The sequence below is a fragment of the Hetaerina americana genome, unplaced genomic scaffold (assembly GCF_022747635.1).
Source record: "Hetaerina americana unplaced genomic scaffold, ioHetAmer1.1.p SCAF_6, whole genome shotgun sequence".
NCBI lineage: Eukaryota > Metazoa > Arthropoda > Insecta > Odonata > Calopterygidae > Hetaerina > Hetaerina americana.
In genome coordinates, this window is record NW_027287205.1 from 80,251,060 (window position 1) to 80,278,119 (window position 27,060).

At 35.2% G+C, this 27,060-nt stretch overlaps 1 protein-coding gene across 6 annotated transcripts in view; it reads left to right on the forward strand.

Annotated features, from left to right (window-relative positions):
• Positions 1–27,060, forward strand: part of RyR (Ryanodine receptor) — a 161,304-nt gene that overhangs the window by 23,748 nt on the left and 110,496 nt on the right. For 4 of the 6 annotated variants that reach the window (XM_071593416.1, XM_071593421.1, XM_071593418.1 and 1 more), the window contains 16 exons: positions 720–889; positions 1,308–1,498; positions 3,040–3,180; positions 4,514–4,611; positions 7,645–7,849; positions 8,033–8,243; positions 9,568–9,776; positions 11,112–11,352; positions 13,571–13,724; positions 14,327–14,414; positions 14,510–14,630; positions 19,179–19,278; positions 21,833–22,031; positions 22,398–22,622; positions 22,706–22,839; positions 25,285–25,458. In XM_071593416.1, the coding sequence (XP_071449517.1) occupies positions 720–889; positions 1,308–1,498; positions 3,040–3,180; positions 4,514–4,611; positions 7,645–7,849; positions 8,033–8,243; positions 9,568–9,776; positions 11,112–11,352; positions 13,571–13,724; positions 14,327–14,414; positions 14,510–14,630; positions 19,179–19,278; positions 21,833–22,031; positions 22,398–22,622; positions 22,706–22,839; positions 25,285–25,458 (2,661 nt within the window). Of the gene's footprint in view, positions 1–719; positions 890–1,307; positions 1,499–3,039; positions 3,181–4,513; positions 4,612–7,644; positions 7,850–8,032; positions 8,244–9,567; positions 9,777–11,111; positions 11,353–13,570; positions 13,725–14,326; positions 14,415–14,509; positions 14,631–19,178; positions 19,279–20,667; positions 20,768–21,832; positions 22,032–22,397; positions 22,623–22,705; positions 22,840–25,284; positions 25,459–27,060 lie in introns of all 6 variants that reach the window. The other 2 variants (XM_071593417.1, XM_071593420.1) reach the window with 1 other exon arrangement.

Consider the following 27,060-nt stretch of genomic DNA (forward strand, 5'->3'; position numbering starts at 1 on the left):
CTTAGTTAACAAAGTGAGCATTGTACTTATTTGACATAAAGCGATTCTACCAAATGATTCCCAATATCATTAACTAGTCATTCTATTATCGTATCTTCCCATCAATAATGCGCACCTTATGTACAATGCGCACCCAGAACTTTGTAGTTTTCATGAATTTATATAGATATCCCACGCACAGGGCTTCATAGTTGTGTGTGTGTTAAAATACGTCTATGTTTGGATTTTTTCAATTTTCATTACAGAACATGCATCGTCATTTTTTCGATCATCTGAACATTTTTGTATAGATAATGTGTGCGTTATCGATGGGAAAATACGGTAATTAGTGTCTAAGAATAAAATAAATTCACTTCCATTCTAAGGGTTAGATGTTGCTCACTATTAATCGAATAAGTTTGCTGCTAATTGAAGGGGAACTTGTTCTGCTCTCAACTATGGATTCAGTTGTTCCTCCTAACCAAATCCTTTATTTATAAAAAGTTTATTTACATTATAATTTAAATCTCATTTAATGTTGACTGTTGCTCTCAGATTGTTCTCAGGTAAAAAATATTCCGATAAATATCAATTAAACCGGGCCATGCAGCTTTAGAAAGACATAGGGTGTAAAATTAAGATACATTTAGAAGAGTAATTTCCTAAAAAAAGTCAGTTGTTGCGTGTGACCATAACAAAAAATTGTGTTATTGACTTACGCATGTATTATTTCATTTCAGCTGCCATTATTAAAGGAAATCATACCAACTGTGCCCAATTTGCCAATTCTAACCGTTTAAATTGGTTGTTCAGCCGGCTAGGCTCACAGGCATCTGGGGAGGGCACTGGTATGTTGGATGTGCTGCACTGTGTTCTGATAGATTCTCCAGAGGCTCTGAATATGATGAGGGTACGGTCCACTCATTAATTTTAAACATGCACATCGGTGAAATGACAAATGATTTATTTTGGAGTTTGAACTTTATTTTGTAGATATTTAAAAATATTTTTTTCTTAATTTTCCATGATTCTGAATGTTTATAATGTATTAAAGAGAATTATTCAATTGATTGTTCATATATTAAGGTAGTTATTGGGTTTTAAAGACATGCTCAAGATTAAACCAAATATTTTTTAAAGGATTGTTTTAATTTCTGTTGTGCAAGTGTTTTGATATTAAATGATTTACTAAAATCCATAAGTTAACATCTTAGTGTACCTTTAACGTGGCATTTAATCTTGATTTAGTAGTGTATTTAAATAATCTTCAATGTAATAATGTCACTCTATGAGGTATATGGCATTAATAGTTAATATTATTTCATTAGGATGAGCATATTAAAGTCATTATTTCACTGCTGGAAAAACATGGAAGGGATCCAAAAGTCCTAGATGTGTTATGCTCATTGTGCGTTGGTAATGGAGTTGCCGTAAGAAGCTCTCAGAACAATATTTGTGATTTTTTATTACCTGGAAAGAATCTTCTACTCCAAACACAGCTTGTGGACCATGTTGCAAGGTTTGTATAACATTATGTTTGTCTCATTGCATAGTTTCTATAATCTTTCCAATTGTTTTCACTGAACAGGTGGATGCCAATTCTGTGGATCACCAGTTTTTCAATGCATACTAAGGAGTGATTTTTCGGTGCTCCATGACATCATTAATTTTTGCTGTAACTTTTTATAAGTCAAAGTAAATGCTTGTAGAAAATATCAGCGTCTTCATTCATATATTTCAAGAAATTTTGGCACATTTTTTGTAGATTTCCGTGTCTATGAAATGTGTTATGTATCCTCATTATTTTTTAATTAATGTTGTCCTTATTAGATACTTAATTTTTTTCTTATTGGATTATAGCACAAAACAAATGACATTTGAAGTGACTCTTTTTACGATACATTTAGTTATTTGGTAGAACTGTACAGAGAGTACTGCATGTTTTTTACTGACTGAAATTATGTATACTGTTAAAACTCATGCATGTAATAATTTTGTCATCAAATTTAGAGATTCCTCATTATTACTAAGATTAATTCTGCTCAACTCTTCAGTTCATCAGTCAAAATTTGTCATTTGCTCAATCATAAAAATGCCGAATTCTCTCTTGAAATAAAAATATTGTTTAAAAGGCTCAGTTTAATTTGAATGAGGCCAATATTGGACTCGTGCTTTGTTCAATAATCAATAATCTGTGAAATGATTTTCTTTGCATTGTCGATGTAAGATTTATCTAGGTAAAATATAGATACCTACTATTTATTAGGTTTAATAAATCACTTTCATATATTGCATAGAAAATATACTTTTATCCAATTTGTTAAATGAGATGATTTTAGAGTTATATTTTCCGTGCACATATAAATCAAATCAGCATCATAAAACAAATTCAGAAAGTGCATAGAATTGTCATCAGTATATTATTGAAGTACATCATAAAATACATAATAAATTATAATAAATATGCAAAGAAAATGTTGTGTATGTTTGTTGTTTCAATAGAATGTAAGATGAATCTAATGGGTGAAATAATATAACTAAAAGAAAAATGTAGCTTGTGAATTCCACTTAATGCTATCAAAGCTGCAATTTTTCTTTCTGTAATGGGTAAGTTCCCCAGAATGGAATAAATTTGATCACGAAATATGATGAACTTTATCAGAGAATATTAGTGGAAAGGATAAATTGAGCTTCTCACAGCCTTTTCTAAGACTGTCTAATTTCCTTAATCATTGAAGGGTTTTCTTTTTTTGTCAACTTTAAAGGTAGACTATATGTTTGTACTTCTAGGCAAATTCCTTTGGCATAGAGGGAGTTAATTTCAGATTTGAGAATCTTTCATCTAATTTGTTTGTAGATTTTAGAATGATTTACTTTGTATAGTGATAAGTTGTTTATTAAATCAGTGAATATGTTATGTGAATTAGATAATATGTGTGAAAAGGATACTATTAATAAAAAAATAGCTGCTAAAATATTTTACGCAAATGTGACTATTATTAATTTTAAATAATCTTAAATTCATATATTTTTTAATATGCTATTTTCTTTTAATTACAGTGTGCGGCCAAATATATTTGTAGGACGTGTAGAAGGCTCAGCAATATATCAGAAATGGTATTTTGAAGTTACATTAGATCATGTGGAACAAACTACTCACATGATGCCACATTTACGCATTGGCTGGGCTAACACTGCTGGGTAAGTGTTATTTATTTTAATTAAAAAGTCAACAAAATGTTCATGTATCTTGCAAATTATAAAATCTTTATTGCTGTGATTATTTTTCACCATAGGAAGTATTCAATATATTGCTTAAATCATTTTCAATAGTTATAAAAAAATACATGCTCATGTTAGAGATTGCCCATTCTTGTTTAAATTTTGGCGCATTACTAAATTATATTCTGTGTGTACAGAATTATAATGATTTCTGCTGTGGTATGTGTATTTTTTAAGGAAGAAAGCTGTCACAATGTAAATTTTTAAACATGCTGCATTGATGAGAGAAAAAACTCAAATTGTTCCTAACAACTATTATGTTTCACTATGGATATATAAAGTGATTCCTCATAGCATATGTGTAAAACTTTAGTCCTGCACTAGTTTTCTTGAGGAACTGAAAAAAACTTTGGGCACACTATCATTACACCACTCTGAAGTTATTGCAAATGTGATGAAACCAATCATTCCAGAATTAAATGTGGTGAAATGTTCCAAATTTTTCTAATCCCTCAACATGTAACTTCACAAGGTTGATCCTCATACCATTGAAATAATTTCCTTCTTCAGCAAGTTATTATGAGCTGTTGCCAGATGAGAAATCAATGTTTAAATCTAAATTAAAATGCTAAATACTTTTCTACAGTTATCTTCTGTTAAGTCACTGTGTAATATTTACATAATATTAGTGCATACAAGGTTTGGATAAAAATTATTGGTTACAATTTTTTCCTGATGTGTGTGTGAAGTGTTGCATTCAGACCGTCGGTTAAATATATGCATGATTACAGATCATATTGGCATTGATAAGATGACAGTGCACATCGTTAAGACTGAAAATTTGGCAATGCAAAAGATCTGCGCTAAACTCGTCCCAAATGTCTTGATGGACGACCAAGAGCAGAATTGAGTGTCTGCTTGCAAAGACCTTCTGCAAAGGCATTTCGACAATTCTCCAACCCTTTCACAGTCTTGACTTGGCATCAGCAGACTATTTCCTATTCCCAAAAGTGAAATCCTCCCTCAAAGGACACCACCTTGGAACCCTAAATGCCATCAAAGAAGCTTGCACATGTCCCTTAAGGACCTTCTGGAATGCACCTACCAGAAAGCTTTCAAGTCATGGAAAAGCTACTCTGGCAAAAGTGTGCTGATGGTCAAGAGATCTACTTCGAAGAATTTGGAGGCATTTTAGCTATATCTGAAATAAACCTATTTTTCTGAAAATTTTTCTCATTCTTTTTATATAAATTATTTTATGTTGTTAGATTATGCTGTGGACTCATAAGGAGAAATGTGCACTTTTTTCTAGATATGTGCCTTACCCTGGTGGAGGAGAGAAGTGGGGCGGAAATGGTGTTGGAGATGATCTCTATTCATTTGGGTATGACGGAGCGAGTATGTGGACAGGTAATCCATAATTATATATTTTTAATTGGGATACATGACATGTATTTTTATTAACCCCATAAATGAAGCTGCTGAAGAATTTTCCTAAAATTGCCGGTCAGGCAACTTTTTTCTTGATGGCTATAAATGAATTAAGTTTTCTAATTTTATGCTTTATACTCTTTTTTGTTGTTCACTGAATGTTTTATTGAATTTTTCTCATAGTAATCTAATTTCCAAATGCATGTATTCATTTATTGCCTTATTAATTCTACCATATATCTTCTTTCATTTTGAATATTCCTTTTAAATTTATTTACCTTTCCAATAATCATCGAAACTATTAAGTTTGCATGATAAGGAAGTATTTGCTAATGGACATTTTCATAACTGCTGGTAATAGAGTAAGAGTTGTTTCCAGTCTGTCAGCTGAGTAGGCTCATTGCATTTCCTCTCTCAATGGAAACCAGCAGGATGTCTTGAGACATTTGATACCCTCCTCTGGGGAGATAAAAACCTATTATTAATAATAATATGATATAGAGTAAGAGGGGGTTATTACCAATACTTTGACCTTGTATCATCATACAATGAGCCAGCCTTTCCCCTGAGGAGATTTTTTTTACTGCTAAAATTCAAAGTCTTTGGTTCTGTGTTCCAGTTGATGGAATGTTGGGGCATGATTGAAACAATAAAGAATGGATGGTGGCAATTTTTCACAAGATAATGTTTATTGTATGACTGGGTTTCGATGTATTACATCATCTTCAGGTAACAAAATGGAGTCAAGTGCCATCTTATATACATTTTTGTATCCCTGAAGGAGGGGATGGATGTGGCAGGAAAGAAGGGAAGGGGAAGAGAGGCAGATTGTCAACTAACCTATAGGATGCAAAATACAACGTTTGAGAAATGTTAAAAAAAAATGGTACACAAAGTCTCTTAAGGTCCACTGGGGTGATTCGCCACCCCAGTGGGCAGTAGGAATGGCATCAGGGCGCAGAAGGAGGTTGGCATAGGCTTGCAAAATACAACTTCTCTAAAGATTTACAAACAGTTCCCACAAAGTCTCTGAAGACCACTTGGGTAGTTAGCAGCCATCATTGATCCTTTATCAGCAGTAACAGTCACAGCAGTGTGTGGGGGGGGGGGGAGGTTATTCTTGGTTAGCGCCAGGGGATTAAGATGCGTTAGAGGGTTTGGGGAAGTAATGAATTCCTTACACTTAGTAAACATCTCAGGGGGGGGAACAAAACACTGGGAAGGGTTGGATATGTGTCACACACCAGTATAAGCGCTCTAAATGAAGTTGATGAAAAGGAGGGAGAAGGAGGAAGAGGTGAACTGAGTGTCATTAAGGAGTGGGGTGTCCTTCTTTACCCGTCGGACAGTTGGAAATTGTCCAACAAGTCTAATTTTGTGCCTATGTTTAGCATGTGTAGCACTTGCTATTTGAAGTCTCAGGCATGATTAGTCTTGAGTATGTGTTTGGCCATCATTGATGTGGTTTTCCTTAAGATTGTGCACTTCTCGTGCTCTTTGATTTGGAAGGAGAAATTCCTCCCCGTGCGCCCCACATAGGCAGCTTTGGACTCAAGCTGTATTTCATAAACACCACTCTTTAGTGTATTATCAAAGGCATCTTTGTTTTTATACAACCGTTTTGGCTCGTTGAAAGGGGTATATAAGGTGACCGTAAATTTGTCCTTAGGGATTGTGTTGCTATCTTGTGCTATGTATTGTTGATGAGGGGTATTTTATGCCATTTTTGGGTTTTTGTGGCCAGTTCCATATGATTAAGTTGCTGGTGAGCTTTTTCCTTTTCTTCCGAAGCAGAGAGTTGATCAGATCCTCGTTATAGCCATTGTTTGTGGCAATTTGTTTGATTGTTTTGAGTTTGTGGTCAAAATTTGTTTTAGGAATGAAAATATTAATTAGTCTACTTATAATTGAGTGGAAGCTGGCTAGTTTATGGATAATAGGGTGGCATAAATCTGAGGGAATCACCTAATCTGTATATGAGGGCTTTCTCTCGGTGCCAAAAATGTGTTTGCTCTCCCAAAAATCGATGGTAAGGTTGCCAGCCTTTCTCTTCTCGCCCCTCCCTCCTTTCCAGCCACTTGCAACCTCTTCCCCTGGCATACTGATGCTGATCCTACTGCCTGTAGGTGACTGGCAAATCACCCAAGTGAACCTTGGAGACTTTGTGTACTCTTTTTTTTTAAATGTTTCAAACTTCGTATTTCGAATCCTATTTATTGGTTGGCCAACCTTCCCTTCTTCCCCCCCCCCCACACCTTTCCTGCCACATCAACCTCCTCCTTCCGAAATCCAAAAATGTATACAAGATGGCACTTGGCATTTTGGCATGGCATTTTGTTACCTGAAGATGATGTTATACATTGAAACCCGGTCGTACAATAAATCTTATCTAGTGGGATATTGCTACTATCTGTTCTTTATTAGGTTCAAATTCCACAACATCACACATGAAACTACTCAATTTTTTCATTATTGAAATATTTGACCTCTCATCTGGATAGATAAGGACCTGATATCCTCTGACAATGAGTAAGACTCCGAATAATGGGAATGTTGTGTACTGCAGAAATGCTCAGTTCTGCATTGACTCTCAGGGTATCCTCTTTGTGGGCTGTAAGCTCTACAATAGTTCGTCTCTCCATGCATCGGAGCAGTATAATAATTTTACTGCGATAAGTTTTTTGCTTAATTGCTTCAAGAGACAATGCCAACAAAATGGTATAACTAGTATGTTTACTATAACAAGTAAACTTTTCAGCAAATTATTGTAAATAATAATGTTTTTGCAGAAATTTAAATAAATTCAACATTTCTTATTAAGATAGCCTGGCATTTTTTTTGCATGAAATAAAGCAATTCTGCATGACACTGAAAGGGTTAACCATAGAGTTCATGTTGAGATAAGATTGCCGCTTGTATGTAGAAAATCATTTATTTTGCATTGATGGCAAATATGATTGATTCTATGCTACATTTTACATATTACTCATCATGTAATATTTATTTCAATAGGAGGACGTAATACAGTTGTGGGCCCATCATTACCTACTTCTTCTGGACCGCTTATTAAAAAGAGTGACGTCATTGGTTGTGCTCTTGATTTAACCATTCCTATTATTACTTTTACTTTCAATGGAAATAAAGTCAAAAGTTGTTTCCGTAACTTTAATTTGGACGGTATGTTTTTCCCGGTCATCAGCTGTTCCTCCAAACTCAGGTGAAGGTTTATCTTTTTTTGCATTGAAATTGTAAATATATATATTGAGTTAACATCATTTTGAATTTTAATAAAAGTCAACAAATATTCTAATTTTATTAAGGCAACTGAAAAAGTTCTCTTTGGAAACAGTGCATACTTTGCTAGTTTATGTAAATCTAATTGTTTGTAATAAATTTCTAGTTGCCGTTTCCTTTTGGGAGGGGATCATGGACGTCTTAAGTATATGCCTCCTGAAGAATTTTCTCCACTGGTTGAAAGCCTTCTGCCAAGTCAGATTCTTAGCCTGGATCCTTGTTTTTATTTTGGAAACTTAAACAAATGTGTTCTTGCTGGACCATGGCTAGTTGAAGATGACACTGCCTTTGTTCCTACCCCTGTGGACACCACCAATGTAAGTCATAATATATCAGATTTCTTAAAGTGGGAAAGATGAGGTTATTTGGAATATGAATTGTATGAAAGAATATGGATCCATTTTTCAAACTCTATTTTAAGCTCTTGGCATATCATGAGGTTTTCCAGGGGCTAGCAGAAAACCCTTCTTCATTTTGGTTAGAAGTGTATGGTCTCTTTCTGTGGCTGATTACCCACCTTAAGAAATGCTACACAGACTCAGCTAATGAGTTTAATGCCATGCCTAGTTAGGTTACTGCTTGTTAACTCATAAAGGGTACTAAGCATCAGGAAAGGGATGTCCTGGTGCAAAAAGGGTTGTTACAATGTGAAAAATAATTTTAAAATTTTTACTCTGGGTTACTCAGTTTTAGTGCTTCACACTCATTACTGTTGTATTAAGAATAAATTATTGAATAAAATGTAAGGGATATCTCTTCTGAAAGAACTTTTGCCCCCAAAGGAATCAATTTACAATAATTTCCAAACAATTCTTTGCAATTAATCTGATAATGTATAATGCGCCCTTCTGCTTTGGACTACTTCTGAGAGTATGGCCTCAATAATATAACAGGAGGCAATCCCTTGACTAATGCTTTAATTCATGGGAATGATTCTGGCATACTTTTCCAGTAAACTGTTGATAACCAGAAATGCTGGTATAATATTGGATTTTTGATTGTAGTTGCTTGAATATGGGAACACATTTGTTTGCTTATATATACGCATAATTATTTTTGCCCATTTGGGATGGTGGCTTCTGATCATAGGTAAATTGATTATTCCTTATCAAATAACTATAACTAACCTATATACGTATATAGATTTCCATTTTGGCTGAATAAAATGATTTAGCTTTATAAGATTAATACTTTTCTTTTGCATGTTCATGCTGCTAAAGAGCATTGGTGTCTTTAAAAGTTAGGAAGCCAAAAGTTCATTAGTAGTGTAATCTTTGCAATACACTGTTAATATTGTCTAATTTGTTAATTGGTTGTGAAATCGTTATTCATAGTATAATTCCTGATAATTTAAAGAGTGCTGTATTTAATGTGCAAAGCCTCAAATACACCCACACACCAAAGCTCTCAAGGATCTTTGGCTGTGGTAATTGGGAGAAACTGTATTAGTGGTAGACCTAGTCAGACAACTGCACTGTCCAATTGAAACACCAGATGATTGATAGTTATTAACAAGTGCTCACATGAAACAAAAATATTTTTGCCCCCAGGAATAGAAGTACTGATATAAGAAGAAATCAAAAATCTAATATCATTATTACCTGACCCTTGGTAAAATGTGGTGGCTCTGATTTTTTTCAGATTACTCTGCCCAGCTACATCGAGAGTATTCGTGACCGATTAGCGGAGAATATTCACGAGATGTGGGCCATGAATAAGATTGAGGCTGGTTGGGCTTGGGGCGAGAGAAGAGATGACGTGCGCAAGATCCACCCATGCCTCACTCAGTTCGAACGACTCCCACCTGCGGAGAAACGATACGATTCACAATTGGCTGTGCAAACTCTGAAGTAAGTTTAACCCTAAACATAACAGTTTCAGGCTTAACTTTGGGGAATCCCTTCATGATGAGGGTAGAATAAGAAGCTTTGCACTTCCACATAGAGATTTAATACTTCACATCACCATTATGGTTTCGTTGCTGCACATCATCCATTATGGTGCACAGAATCAAAACCATGGTTGTGTGAAGTATTTATTCCTTACGTGGAAGTGCAAAGTTTCTTGTTCTATCCACATTAGTATAGCCCTAATTGCTCAGAAAACAAGCAGCCCTTAGTTCTATTCAAAGTTAAAGAGCCTCAAATCAAAAACTTTCTAGACTAATTTCAAGATTTAATGGGAAAATGTGATTTTGAATCTTTGAGTAAATGCATTATTATTTGTATTAAAAACTGCAGAAATGGTCTTATTGAAGGATAAATGAATATCTGATCCTCTAGAAGAACTTGAAAAATTATGGTTTAGATAAGCAGCATATGTGTTTTTCAAAGATGGGAATGTATGATATGTGTGGTAGTATGTGGAGATTGATTAACTGGAAATGTGTCATAATAATATTGTATAAACCTATGTATCGTATGAACTCTTGTAAGATATACATAGTGACAATTTTTTCCATTTTTAAACAGAATAAATTGAAAGTTGATTGTTTCATGCATTCATTCAAAGTGGTCTAAAAATATACCTCTTACACAGGAATTCATGGATGCCAAAGCTTTTCACTTTCACATGAGTGCTTAATCTTTTTAAAAAAGAAAAGGGCAATGCATGCTCTGAAACATTCAGTGTATCTTTGGTTTCAGAATTTTAAATGTTTATGTCTTAATGACGCTGCAATGATGGACGAATTTGCAAATCAACTATAGGATCACAGTGATTGAAGTGGGAACTAACTTACAAGAGGAATTTTAAATTAACACAATAAGATACTAAATATATAATGAAGCTTTCCATACCCATATTGCCTTTGAAGATAATAATGATGGCACATGTTATTACAAGTAATTATGAAAAATTCAATTTCGTGAGATTTTAAGTGGAACATATATGTTGTCCATTACTTTGACTAATTTATTTTTGTGGGATTGCATCCCAATGTTAAAATTCTCTCGTTTGCATAAATTTGCACTGCACAAAAATATTTGGGAAACATTCCAAGAGCTTGAGTGATTAACGACTGAGCCTAGAAAAATTGTACATGTAATTTGTCTCGAGTTACTATTTATTTTATCATATTTTGTATAATATTACTAGAATAAGGAAAGTGAATTATTATTTCTAAAATGCCTCTTCATTTGTCCTGGCCAGCAGATTTCTATCACAGCATGTTTTGTTACTTGCAGAACAATATTAGCTCTCGGCTACTACATTACAATGGACAAGCCTCCTTCTCGTATAAAAACTGTTCGTTTGCCCAACGAACCATTTATGCAGGCCAATGGATACAAGCCAGCTCCCTTGGACTTGTCAGCAATCACATTTACACCAAAACTTGAAGAGCTGGTCGATCAACTTGCTGAAAACACACACAACTTGTGGGCCAAAGAAAGAATCACGCAAGGATGGACTTATGGCCTTAATGAGGTAAGAACCTACACTTCAACCCGTTGGAACAATTGGTGGATTCACTTCAGGTCTCTCATTGATGTATTTCCCATTAAGCTGTATGCCTGAAGGAAGAATAGTGTTTCATTTCCATTATTTTTTATCATGTAGGCTGAATTCCTACGAGAGGTTCCATCGGACATAAATTCTATTTTAATTCTGTAGTCATTGACTCCAATTGTCACTTTTCATTATTTAGTATATAACATTGGCCAGAAAATAGGAATAGATTGGAGGGAAAGGAGGCTAATCCGCAACCTGTACATCTCTCAGACTGCACAGGTGCAAGTGGGGAACGGGGAGTCCGGTTGGGCAGTGTTAGGAAGAGGTGTAAGGCAGGGTTGTCCATTATCACTGTTGCTGTTCAACCTGTTTGCAGGGGAAATGATTAAAGAGGCATGGGAAGAACTGGAGGTAGGAATGAAAGTGGGCGGGGAATTCGTAAAATCAGTTAGGTTCGCTGATGACCAAGCTTTAGTTTGTCAGTCAGCCAAGGGCCTGCAAGCATTGCTGAGTGAATTGGAAATTCAGTGCGACAGGTATGGGATGAGAATCAACATTAATAAAACAAAGGTAATGCGATTTTCTAGAAAGAAAAAGGCCAAGCTTAACATTAAAATAGGAGGGCAAAAATTAGGGCAGGTAGAACAGTTTACGTATCTCGGTAGTGTTTTGGACCAACACGGTCAAAGTAGTAGGGACATAAGGAGAAGAATTGCACTAGGCAAAGAGGCTCTCACAAGGAGGAGGGAGTTGATGACAGGGACGTTGAGTAAGGATATTAAGAAAAGACTTGTGAAAACTTTGATATGGAGCATAGCTATGTACGGTGCGGAAACGTGGTCATTGAAGCAGGAGAATAGATGTAGACTGGAGGCTTTTGAAATGTGGGTTTGGAGAAGAATGGAGAAGATGAAATGGGCAGAGAAGAAAACAAATGAGGAAGTACTTGGTATGGTGGGCAAAGATAGGGGTTTGTTGGGAGAAATCCTATGGAGGCAGGGAAAGTGGATGAAGGGGGTATTGACCAACAGTGGGATGTTGAAGACTGTAATAGAGGGGAGAATGTTTGGCAAATGAGGAAAGGGAAGGAACAGGACAGGGATGTTGGACGGGATGAAGGGAGGAAGAAGGTACTCAGAGATGAAGAGGGGTCTGATGTAGAGTAGGATACTGGATTTTGTATTTTGTTAGGAATCATAAAATATTTATGTATTAGCTGTGTCCATCCAAAAACCTACCTTAGCTGGTAGATTACCTAATAAAAAATATTGGACATTCCTGGTCTCCAGAGTCTGTGTCTGTGTAGAGATAACCTAATGGCACCACCCTGTGTTGAAACCATGGCTGTCAATAAATATTAATTGTGGAATTGCTGTGTTTCTGTTGTCTGAAAATCAATTTCTGTGAAGAAGGTTGGGTTTTAGCTAGGAAATGTGTCATTGAGAGACAGCTCTAAGCAGTGTAGGAAGCTGATCGTTTAACACTTAGTGTCAAGGGTAATTGCTTAATTTTGTGCAAAAGTTGCCAGGCTATTTTGAAGAGAAATTCAAAATTTATAGAAAATGTATGTAAAACATTATTATTTATGATAATTTTCAGAATGTTAATAAAATCATACAATGAGGTACAATAAAAGAAAATAAAGTATGGAAAATAAGAATTATTCAGTTGTTTTTTACCTTAATAGCCATCAAAAAGTGTCACCTGGAGCAACACCTGCTTTTTTTTTGGGAAATTCATCAGTATTACCATTGCGACTTTGGTGCTCAAAAGGTTAAATAATCTCTCATTATCTTTGCATTTAATTCTTTTTATATTTTATTACTTTGCACAGACTTGTACTCCTTTTGGCAGTGTTTTATTGTTGAGAAAATATCTGTATGAGAAGGATGGAAAGTATCTCTTTTGTTTTGGGCTGTATTAATAACTTTTAAAATCTAAAATAAAGTTAAGCATTTTTCTAGAAATCATTTCAACAAAACTGGAAGTAATTTCCTCACTGGGAGGGAAACTGAATGAAAATGAAAGGAAAAAACAGTAAATTTGTGTGTGTCAAGAGGTGGTAATAAGGGACACGTTGAGGCTCACCAAATTCCTTTTGAGTAGTTTATGTGCAGATAAAATAAGGTATAATAACCTGCCTGTAACCAATAACTACTGTTTCCACTGAAACAGCCCTTATGTTACATTATAGGATCCTGACATGAAGAGAAGTCCTCATCTTGTACCATACAGCAAAGTTGATGATGCAATTAAAAAAGCAAATAGAGACACTGCCAGTGAAACTGTGCGAACACTTTTGGTTTATGGATATAATTTAGATCCACCGGCAGGTGAAGCAAATGAAGGTATGTGTTATGATACCACTTTGAATATGACAAAATCCTCTAGGGATGAAATTGCCATTAACATTTTTGATTGTTTGTTTTTGTCCAAAAATTTCCAGATAGAATGCTATTAGCCATTTTAAATCCACTGTGCATTAACTTAGATCTGCTCTTGTAGTAATGAGCATTGAACAGTGGTCTCGGAATTGAGTCTCAAAACATTTAAGCTTTTTTTGTGTAAGAATTCAATTTTGATGTCCAGGAGCATTGACTAGGAGCTTATTTCCTTGAGTAGATGTAAAATATTTGAAATAATAGTACAAATAAAAGAATGCAAGGTCCAGGTTTGTAGTTTGTTTAGTATGATCAAGATTTGTACCATTGTGTAGCAATATTAGATGGCAAAATGGACCAAGTTCAAACAGTTTTGAATGTACCTTATTAGATGAAGGGGGTTGGGGTAAACGAAAGGGGCGGTGAAGAGGTGGACAAGAAACAGGGACACTAGCTCTCCCTTTGTCCATCGCTCTCCAAAATAATAAATTAAATAAGTTGTAGATGTGGAAAGTGCTGTCTGTTTTTTTATAACTTTTGTTGATGATGTTTTTTCCCTCTTTATTAAGCTCTGCTGGCTGAAGCTAGTAAAAGCAAACAGATTTCTTTCCGTACTTACCGAGTGGAAAAGAACTATGCTGTCAGCATTGGAAAGTGGTGAGTGATGTATCAACATTAAAATATCGAAGAAGCCATATTTTATTCATTGATGATGCTTTATGAAGTGCACTAATGAATACTGTATTATTTAGGTACTTTGAATATGAAGTCCTGACTAATGGACCGATGAGGGTTGGATGGGCAAGAGCAGACTGCAGTCCTGGTAACCAGCTGGGAAGTGATGAAGATACGTGGGCTTTTGATGGATATAATGTAAGAGTTTGGTCATTATGCAGTAAGGCACTCCCGTGCTCAGGTTAAGGTCTTCGACTCTCTACCTTAATATTAATTTATAGCCTAGGGATTACCCTCCTACCCCTGCTCAAATAATACGTTTATCCAGGATAATGATTTCAATAGTTCACCTTTAATATTAAAATTAAATATTAGCATTATTTAAAATCATGACTTATAAGACTGTGATATTATTATTTTATGCAAATAAGGAAGTTATACATGTACCTGCATACTAATGTGGAGTTGCTACGCTGTAAATATTGAATAATGGGGTAATATTGCCATGATATGTGATTATTATTGGTTAAATCTTATGTTCTGGGGAATTGTTGAAAATTCTGGTGATTCTGTAAGTCTTTGGGATTGAAAAAGTAGTGCATAAAGATCTAAACAGTTGAAGAGGGCCCATTATGTTGAGAGCAAAATCCTCACAATGAGTATACCAACTGATGATGGCATGCATGATGCATGTACTTCTGCATATTTGTAGTAGTTATGTGAATGCATTAGATGTCAAGTTCTCACTCTTGAGTTCCCGTCACCTAATTCTTGCTATGGAAATAGTGTCTCCTACTTGAAATCCTTCTAGAGCGAGAGTTATATAGCAATGGAAAGTTGTAGCAACTTTACTTTGATATGTTTGGCTATAAGAGCAAAAAATAATTATACCTTCACCTCTGGTTTTGCTAGTAAAATCATATGACCATTGCTACCTGACATTTAAAAAACAGTGACATAGATTTGGAGAATATAAAAAGGAGGAAGCCTCGCAGATGGTGCTATTCTTGCAGTTTACGATGCCAGTGGGAATATCAAATAACGAACAGCAACATGTAAAGGTTGTTCCCCCTGCAGGTTTGTGTGCAACAGAAATTTATGTAAGGAACATTATGAAAGTTTTGTATGCTGTTTTTGTTTGGGGTTGGCAGAACTAGGCCAGAGGCCTGCAAGTGGAGCTTCCTTTAATGCTGTCATTGTTGGCTATGGCCATATAATATTCTTACAGCTTAATGCAACAATTTCAGAGTATAAAAATCATTTGCCTTGACTAGGATGCAGACTTAGCGGATGACTCCGTTCAAAGTTACTGTTGCGACATCTCCTGCAGTTTCTTGGAATTCTTACGCTCTATTCTCACAGTTTATACAAGGCATGTTGGTTAACCAGCAGTCAATTACAGATTGAAAGAATTCACAGAATTAAGGCTTTTGATAGCAATTAACTCTTTGAGGTGCCATCTTATAATCTCTCCTTTTTCTATGCTCCATGGATATAATCCTCGAGACACTGCCACAAAAACTATACACATATAAAAGGAAATTTGATGTAACTATTTCAAGCACTAGAAATATTTTGTTACGAGTTGCACCATAGAGTTGAATGTGATAGTCAGACCAGCATGCTATGAGTGTTAATTGATTAGATTTATTTTCTTTTCGTGAAGTGATAGAACTTATCAAATTGGCTATATTTTAGGCCTCAGCAGCCAGCATGGGGACAACAAGGAAATAGAGTTGTTTTCTTTGAATTTCTCATGTCAACTATTTTTCAGTTGAATGAGAAACTCAGTGTTCTACTTAGTAATTTGAGGCATGGTAAAGCTCTTACGTAAATTACTTTAAGGATGCCTTATTGTCATTTGATTGCCTTAAAATTTCAATAGATTATTGTTTTTCCTCAATTGCGCCTGAGCCACATGTTATTTTAGTTATTCCCAGTGTATAGTGACTGCCCTGCCCTTCATTTTCATAATTTTAAAACCATTGGTTATACTGTATGTGGATATTATCCCATTTATACTCCATTAGGCATATTATCTTCTGCCCAATCAGATGAACCGTCTACCATTACCAAATTTGGATGAATGGTTACAAATATTACTTTTACATGTTCTATACATTTTTGACTTAATGATTTCATCTCAGTCATTTATTATTTCTGTATTGTAATTGCATTGTAACAAATATTTACTTATAATCTTTAAAGTCCATTAAGTCAAGATATAATCATGCCTTTCATGTGAGCAAGATAAATTCTTCAAGGTACTTCTTTTCCACCCATATTTGGTTGACTCCTTTCATGGATAGCTAAATTTATCAAGCATTACAGCTATAGTTGATGTGTCTATCTTAGGGTATGATGCAGAAATTCAGTGAAATCTGAGTTACTAGAAGTTCTATCTGTCAAAATTAGAGACAAGGCATAAGTATCAACTGCAAATTGAGTACAACATTTGTGTACAAGGTTTTCCTGATGTTGTATTCTTACTGATTACATAAAAGATTTCTGATAAAAAACATTATATTTGGTTAGTTCCAGTTTCATAAATTTTAATTCTTTGCCAGGTATTTCATCTGATGGATTTTATTGTCTAATGGGATAAGATGGAAATCCTGTTTCCCCATCCATGTTACAGATGTATGATGGTATATTCAACATACATAAAATATCATTATGTAGTTATTGAATACAACCAGAAAAAGTGAAAAAATGTAAAATACATGAGTCACTGGGACTGTCTAATTGTGTGCAACCCAAATTTTATTACCTATTAGGTCTGTCCAGAAACTATGCAGGCATGCAATATTTTGAGAAAAACAAGCTACCTAGAACAATGAGAAGGCCTTAGTTGTCCCCTTTGAAGTACTCCCCTTGGAACCTCACCCACTTATCCCAGAGTCTCTTCCACTTCTTCAAAACAATTAGCAAAGCTCTATTTTGGAATGATCATCAGCTGCCAAGTTGCTTTCTCTTTTATCTTGTCCATAAACGAGCGCTGGGAAGGCATAGCCAGGGGCTTTTGTTTCAGGGCCATGTGAGGGCACTTCTCCACCAGTGGTGGGGTAATGCCCTTGCAAGCCAATCCAGAGGTCGCAGGTTCTAGTCTCACTTAGGTGGGGTTTTTCCATTGAGGACTTGGGGGTTTGTATTTGTCTTTATTGTTATGCATAATGGTTTGGTGGGAGAAATGACTATGAAGTCTCAATCTTGCCTAAATAAAGTCTATAAATAAATTACTCGTCTCCAGTTGTGACCTTCTGTAGAAAACCTGGGTCATCCTATGCGGCTTAGAACAAGTCCCTTTCAACTGGTGCATGAAATTCTTTACATTGATAAGGTAAGGGAGAATACGATGAGGTAGCTGATAATCATTCTGATAAAAAGGACTTTGTTGATTGTTGTGAAAAGTGGAAGAGGGACTGGGTTACAAGTGTGGGGTCCCAAGGGGTATACATCAAAGAAACCAATGCCTCATTGCCCTGGGCAGGCAATTTTTATCAAAATATTTCAAGGCTGAATCCTTTCCAGACACACCTCATATGCATATCTAATTTCATTCAGCTGAAGGGATGTCTTTCCATATTAGATATGTGATACTAATAATTGGTTTTTCCAACTCTAGCATTAGTGGTAAAAGACTCCTACAGTAGGCCATATATTCATCAAATGATAAAATTTGTTTTTCTTTGGTAATATTGAATTCTGGGATTCATCATGTTATAGCTCTTTACTCTATTCTCTCAAATAATAGCCTCATGGTGTTATCATATTTCTTTGCTTTTGAATTTTGCTCTATCTGATATATTATTCTGATCCCAGGCCTTTGTCTGCTCTTCTTTTTTTCCAGTTTTTCTCTTAAAGCAATCATAGTTTCCTTAATTATCTTTCTACATACTTTTTCTTACAAAGAATATTCAATCTATCCATTTTGTGAATTATTGGTGGAAGAGGGAAAAGTGTTGGCGTCATCTATCTCTATGTCATTGGGACTGACCTAAGGATGTATTCTCACTCCTTGATTGCTTCTCAATACATTTTCATTCTTTTAACTTCTTCAGCATTATTGCTTTCATTAAAAAAAATCGTTAAGAATTTTGGCATAAAGGTGACCTATTTGTAACCCAATGGAACATGGCAGGCAAAGTGGAACAGGGAATATTAGTTTGAGAGAGATTCATAAATCTGGAAAATAAGAAAGAAAAGGGTTTAGACCTTCTCTGTCTGCTGCTGTAACTTTGTTTATGGAATTTATGAAGAATACTCTATGAAGAAATTGATGTTTCAATGACATAGATTTTAACAAAATAGTATTGATATAAGTTCACACTGTTGAAATTGCAAATAAGTGATATGATCCTGAAGATTGGAATGTGATAAAAAATTGTTGGTACATAATTTGGTTGAATTCTCTTTTAAGCGTACCACGTACATAGAGTGGATTAAGTTTTATGAAGCAGAATGTTTGACAAGATTTTACATTTTCAGGATAACCTGGCAGTAGAGTTTGGAATTTTAGAGATTTTCATTTGTATAAAATGATTTCCTGTTCACATGCACTTCATGTTCTGTGGAAAATGTTTTTCTTTTTAAGTTGAATGTTATGTTATGTTTATGTAATGTTATTTTAATTATATTATTATTTTTACCACTAGTATTATACAGATCAATATGTGTATATGAAGAAGTTGAATTTCATTTTTGTTTTGTTTCTCAAACTCTTATTTGGTTTGCTACAATGCCTAGGGCACAAAGTGTCACCTAGGGGTTGGGGAGTCCTTTGGTAAAAAGTGCCAAGTGGGAGACGTGGTGGGCTGTATGCTTGACTTACATGATAAAATGATTAGTAAGTACGTGCAGTGACATTCAGTTATTATATCCAAATGTGGCTTCTATTCCATTCTTATTGTTTAGTTAGCCCCACATCCTGACATCCTCAAATGGCTGCCAATTTCCTAATATTTCTTTGTTTTTCTCTCTTGTTGAACTATGTCAATGTGTTTAACGCAGATTAATGGTGGGTGACTACTTAATTATATCCCTATCCATTTACACTCCATTGTTTTATTAAGATATTCTTTGAATTTGTTTTACATGAAAGCATGAGCAGGTGTATTTGGTCATTGATTCAAAAGTTATGTTTTGAGTTTATATGTTTTGCCACTGCTTTGAGTGAGATGTAAAAGGTCAAGTCTATCATACTTGGTTGGTATCCTATATGGTACTTTTAATTATTCCTCATGATTTATCTCATACATCTTGAATATTAATGGAATGGTACAGTAGTCCCTTAATATTGGTATGCTTATATCCTATTCTGAGGGTGTATTTAGTTAGTATATATATTTTTTCAAAATCCAACGGAGTTAAACAAAACAAAAATTCTCTATGCATGAATTTTATTTAAAATAGGGTGATGCAATGTAGAAGCATTAATCCAAGAATAATGTCCTTTGGATTTATGTACATTTTCAAGGCAGGCTAAATAGTGGATGTAACCAAGGAGGTTGCAATATTTTTTTCTGTTTTCCAATACACTGTAATGGTTTACGTTTAAAGAAATAGACCACTGCCATAAATGCATAGATAATAAATGCATAAATAATAAATGCCATATATTTTCAGATTCACATGTACTTCATTGTTCTTTAAATGACTACTTTCTACTTATAAAGCTGTCGGGCAAAGAGTGATTAGTATGTCCATGCACCTCTTTCTATGCTCAATATCTTTTTTGGCTATGATTAAAAATTATAAAATTCTTTCATGGAAAGCATCGAACATAATGGAAGTGTGGAGACAATAATGAAAGGTTAACTCAGCTGATGAGCTACAACATTTTAAAAATAAGTTTTAATCATTAATAGAGTTTAATCGAGAATCATCAATTTTTTATTATATTTTTTATTTGCATTTTGATGTAATACTTAGAGAAATTTGAGCTATTTTGTTGCACCAATTTTACCAAGGATATAGCCCAATTTAAATGGGGGACTACTGTAAAAACTGAGTCACATTTAATTGCTCTTCATGCAATACAGACAGAACATTTATGTTTCTCCAGTTTCCAGTACTGTGTGTATTAATTTTGTCACTTTCATGTAAAATATTCCGAGTGGATTTCAACCTGCTTTGTTGCACCTCCCACGAGTTCAGATTAACTTTTCTTTCACCCTTGTGCTGAACCCAAGTAACAGGAAGACCTTCCATTGTTTCTTTCTCTATGCCCTCAAAGGAAGAGAAAGTTTATTGTGGCACAGCTGAGACATTTGGCAAACAGTGGCAGGTTGGGGACATTGTGGGCGTGTTCCTCGACTTGATTGATCGGACCATCAGTAAGTCTTCGAGGAACATTTAATTTGCGGTGTAAATTTTTCAACTATTAGATTTCATGACAAGCATTGACGCATGTTTTCAGGGCTATTTCTGGATAAATATTTGGCAGTACGCATCATTGTTGTTGGTTGCATTGGATTGAATAAATCCCCTATTGGATAATAAGTTTTTTTACATACTTAGTAGTTGACTGAAGTAACTCTGTTTTATTCTCTGGTATGAAACTTTGCGTAGAATAATCTTTGTATACTCAATTCTTTGTAAATATTTCCATATTGGATAGATGACAAGCTTGACTCTGGAATGGTATAAACTGTTAAGGTAAATCCTTTCATTGTCTTGTTGTTTTGTCCTTTGTACCCTCTTTTTGTGCTTCATTGTGCTTTTTTAATTGCAGTCTGCTTTCCAGTTTTATTATAGTTTGGTGTGCTTTCATCTCTGCTTTGTGCTAAGCTTTGGAATGAATTGGTTTCACAGTTTTCATGTTGTCTTCTCTCTGTGTCATGTTATATGTATAATATTTTTATACTTTGTGACAGGGTTTATGAAAAAATTCTTAATTTGTACAAATATTTTTCCTTGTAAATATTGTTTATTCTACTACATGCTGTTACATCCTTAACAAGGGCTAAAAATAAAAAAAATCTGGAAAGAAAACGTAATGAATTAGAAATTGTATAAATATCTAAATGTTATGTTTTGGAAATTAAAGGTGTTGTGAATGCTGTAGGTAGTGAATTGAATTTACATTATCATGTACTCCTATTAGGGGAGATTAATGAAATGCAACATTGTTTAAATTCTCTAATTATCTAGTGTTGATGTTTGACGAATGAGTTTGCTTCAGCTAATTAGTGGTAGATGTGAGTGAAGATTTATAAAAGGAATAACATGTTTATTCAATTATCAATTAAAGTTTTTAAACACTTTACCATCCATCATTTGTAATGAATATTTTTTGAATGAAATTTTGTCATTCCCTTTCCATTGAGCAAGTAATGTCTTGAGTGGGGAATGAACTCAAATATATTGATGCAGTACCTTACACAAACTTCTCAATTCAGGTTTCTCACTTAATGGAGAGCTTTTAATGGATGCTCTTGGAGGAGAAACCACATTTGGTGATGTGCAAGGAGAAGCATTTGTACCGGCATTTACACTAGGTGTTGGCCAAAAGGCACGACTGACTTTTGGTCAGGATGTCAATACTCTTAAATTTTTCACAACTTGTGGCTTGCAAGAAGGTTATGAGCCATTTTGTGTGTAAGTATGATATTTTATTCTTTAAACTTTATGTTCCACTTATACTGTTTCATGATTGATTTTCATCCTCTTGATTATGAAAAATTTGGTTTTGACCTTGAATTGGGCTCCTCAACTTGGTATATGAGATACCAATAATGAATATTTTGACAGTAGATTTTGTTTGTTAATTTTTTGCCTATAAATGAATGCTTGATTTAATATGATACTGTTGCATAGAATTGTAAACCACTAATTTTAATATGCATGCTATTATTAATTATTCATTTGTTCTTTTGTTTCTAATCTGTATAAATGTAAATATTTATTATTGAAACAATATGTGCACCAGTTGTCATTCTCAAATATTGCTCCTTGCCATTTCAGGAATATGAAGAGGCCTGTCACATACTGGTATACAAAAGATCAGCCTATATTTGAAAATACAGAAGACATGATTGATACAAGAATAGATGTCACTAGAATCCCAGCTGGTTCTGACACACCTCCATGCTTGAAGATCAGTCATAACACCTTTGAGACAATGGAGAAGGCGAATTGGGAGTTCCTAAGACTTTCCCTGCCTGTTATATGCCAAACTTCATTTATTGAGTGAGTTTTTTTCCTAAAACACCCCTTTAAGTAATTATTTATGAATTATAAATTTTTAAGAAAGTTTTATTCCTACCTCACAGTGAATCAGAAAAGATGAGGCGCTGGCAAGAAATCAAGATACGACAGCATAGACTCTTGTCTGAAACTGATCAAGTAGCTCCTGCTCATATTGAGCAAATAATGAAGTCTGGGTTCACAATGAGTGATATTAAAGGTATTGTTTTAATGTTTATTAGAGTTAATGATTCATTTAAAATGACATTTTGGTGTGGTTTGAATAGAGTATTCAGTAATTGAGTGAAAGGTCATGAGTTGAAATCCTAAGTGATACTTTTAGTCTTTCTGAGCTGAGTCTGACATCCCATGCCATGGGATTTTCTAGTTATATGTAATAAGTTTTTTGGGGAAAGAAACTCCTCTGTACATATGTGGATTTTATTCAGGTAAAATTAATAATTTTTTCATTGCAATGTCAACAGTTAAGTTTTTTAAATTAATTTAATTTAAAAATGACATTCATGCATAAGTTCTGAAAACAATTTAACAACTCAATCTGTATGGTTTTGAAATATGCATTGGAATGAGTGCTCCCTTAGTATCCTATTACTTGTTTTCTAATATCCATTAGCTTTGTTTATAACATTAGTTTTGTGACTCAAAGGGATGCTACTCATTAGGTATCTATGAGTTGGGTCAGTGAAGAGCCTTGTAATGAAAGAATCAGACCCTTTATACAATGATAGATTACTTAAGTATTTTGGTTGTTGCATGCAATTAGAATTTCAATAATAGGAATTAATTAGATACAAATATACACATTGGAGTAACTGAAAAATACTTCAAATTATTGGGTTATAAATATAATTGGTTGGCATATTTGCTTGGAACAAACATTGAATATAAGCATGAGCTTCACTTCGAACCTTTTGCTTCCTCGATGGAAGCAATAAGTTTTAAATCGTAATTAGTTATTAGAGGAGGCATCCGACTGTTAAAATGATTTGTGCTATTGGTAATAGGTGAAATTTGGTTGCAGTGGGTTTTTCCAAGGATTTGGGAATGGGTGGAGGAAAACATGGCATTAACATTAGCCTACTCTAAATGTGGGGCACAAAGGGGCTCACAGCATAACATCCCACCTGACCTGACGACCTTCATTTACAGTTTTCTCCTCATGGCTCCCAAGTGGAGACTGGGATACCTCTAAAAATTTCCTCAACCACAGGGATTCTGATCTGGGCCCTTGGGGTGGGAAGCCAGTGCATTAGCCACTGTACAAATCCAATCTACATTCAACCACTAGTTAGTGGAGGGTTAGGTGTGAGTTAGTGACAAGCATACTGAACAAGGGCAATGGTTGAGGTATTACTCAGTCACTAGGAAACACCATGCATCATAATAAATGGTGGGAGAGAGTCAGAAGGGCCACCACATCAGCGACCCTAAACATACAGTCGAAGTTCAAATGAGACATCCTGAAGATATGGATAAACAATCAGAAAGAGGGAAGGTAGGTACATGACCCCATCTCTTGCCATAGACTGCACAGGAAGACTGTCATATCTGCTTACCTTTTTTCCGGGGATTGGGATGGTGCGGTGGCTAACATACAGGCTTCCCACCGATAGGGCTGGGGTTCAAATCCTGGAGGTGGCAGATGTTATTCGGTGGTATATCGATCCCTACTTAGGGTGCTTTATGGAGAGCACTTTGAGTGAGTATAATGTCCGTCGGATGGGACGTTAAACTGCGGACCCCTCGGTGCCTTTCAATAAGAGTAGGCTAATTCCGACGCCAGGTTTCTCTTCACCCTTCCTTTCCCATCCATCACTAACGGCACAAATGACCTTAGCTGTCGGTCGCCTCCCATAAAACTACTACTACCTTTTTCCCTGCATATGTACACTTTTCTACCTCCTTTTTGCAAGATTATCCTCAGCACCCTCTCATTACACAACCTTTCCACCCAGTCCTCATCTTCATGCAGGAATAAATGTGGAAAATAGTTGGAAAATGATGTTTGTTTATTTCACACAAATCCAAAAACAGCATATTGGACTTTTTGGCTATGATATAACAATAGATACCATCACAAATACCCAAGCCCTAGAGGAGAAAAACCCACCTAGACTGCAATTGAACCTGCGGGTTGGGAGGTGGCTTTTTGATGGATACAAGCTACCAAACGGTGCAGCCAATATTCTCTTGTCTCTTTTAACAAAATACAACCCAACATCCAAATTACATTGCATAGATAACAGAAGCACAGCAATTTCACATTTAATCATGACATTAATTGTAGAATTGCTGTGTTTTTATTATCTGTTCAATGGAGAAATTCCACCAAGTAATGATTGAAACAGTGTCATACCCAACATTACAATACACCCCTCTTCAACTCCTTCCTCCCTTCATTCTGTTCAACATGCTATTTGTACCTCTTCCTCATATGCATCCAATATATAGCTTTGATTGCAATTACTTTCCTGTGGTTACTAATTTCAAAGTTTAATGCATGTGTAAACATTTTAGTTAATGGGTCATTTTGCGAAGGCCTAGGATTTTTTAACAGTTATAAAGATTTTTTTGTTGGTTTAGGAATGTAAAACCCCAATATTTTTTGGACTAGTCAAACAGCATGTGTATTATTTTCAAATAGGATTGCATAGAGGCTACTCAGAGGATGGTGTGGAAGCAGATGAAGTGATGAGTGGTGGAGGTATGGACATGAAACCAAAGCCATCTCGACCTCCAAGGAAAGGATCACTAAGCAAGACCCAAAGCTTTGAAACGGAGAATGTTCAAAATATGATGAATGGGCATCCTGAACCTAGTAAGTTATCAATTTTAAGTTTGTCAATATGTTACAGCTAAGAGAAAAGTTCAGTAACGATGTGCTTAAAAATGTAAGGCCCTGGCTTTCATACAAAATTATTATGGTTTATTCAAAAGACTATATTGGTTCAGTCCTTTGGGGAGTGTATAAATCATAGACACCTGGCAATTATGTTGGAATGGGTGTTGTTGATTTAGGTAACACCCTGTGTCATCCTTTGCATCATCACTCGACCTCCTATATCTACATCAACAATACTTCTTAGCTGTATAAATGATGAATGGGTAAATTGAGTAATTGGTATACTCATTGCTCCTCTTTTATGATTGAAATATACTGTGGTGCCCATAGCATAAAATTAACTCTCATAGACACAAGCACAAACAGCATCTCGCTGTGCCATAATATGAAAAATTCCAAGATTCCTCCAGGTGCTGACACATGCACAAAGCACAAACTGCTAATTATGGTCCTAGAGAAAACTCTTTTATCATTTGAAAAGGAAGATGTGGGAAACATTCAGGCAATACGAAAGAAGCAATTTGTCTAGGAAGAATGAGATGATGTGAAATGCAGCAGTTTTGAGGTTCTGAAACAGCAAGTATGATACAGGAATTATGATAAGTTGTGAGGAGAAGAAAATATTGATCACCCTGGGAGTGATAAATGAGGAGGGGGAGAAGAAAGTGTAATTTTTTTTAGTATAGAATATGAGAGAAGGCAATATTTGAAACTGGATGAAAAAACTGAGGAGGGAGATGGATTAGGCTGAAGTTAAATAGACGGAGGACAGTGCTAGGTAGTAGAGAAATTGGAGAGGGGTGGAAGTAAGAAAGGAATGTATGAGACAACAAAACTCGTGACAAAGAGGAGCCCAGAAAGATAATTAAGAAGTCAATCATAGTTAAAAATGGTAGGTTAATGACAGATGGTGAGGAGGTGAAGATCATATGGAAGGAGTACATTTGCAGATTTGTATTGAAAGAAATGAAAGAGTAGATCTATGGAACGAGGACTGCAGGGATGATGCAAAGTGTTGAAAGATAACAAGGGACCAGGTTGAAAGCAATATGTAGTGGATCTGAGGGACATGAATTCAGTGAGTGGGATGTGATGTGATGAGACTGGTGGAGGTGCTGAAGGCTTTATGGGAGTGTGTGGTATATATATGCTCACTGAACTAGTCAATAAGAATTGGGAGTGGTCAGAGGATTTATTGAAAACATTCATGCCTAAGAAAGGTAATGCTCAAGTCTGAAAGGAGTTCTGTACTATTGAATTCATAGCTCATATAACAAAGGTGGTGGTTAAAATAATAATGAAAAGGATTGGATGGAAGGTGTAGGAAAACTAAGGGGAGAACCTTTTTGACTTTAAAATTGGAAGGGAACAAGTGATTGTATAGGTTTTATGAAATGTTAATGGAGGGTGTTGAAGGTGAACAGTGATATGTACATCTGCTATGTTGACAATGAAATGACATTTGACCTGGTAAAATAGACATCTTACTGGAGATTCTAAAATAAATGTGAGTGACCTGGAAAGATAGAAGGGCAATAAAGCCACTGTACATTGAGTAGATGTGAAAATGAAAGATTA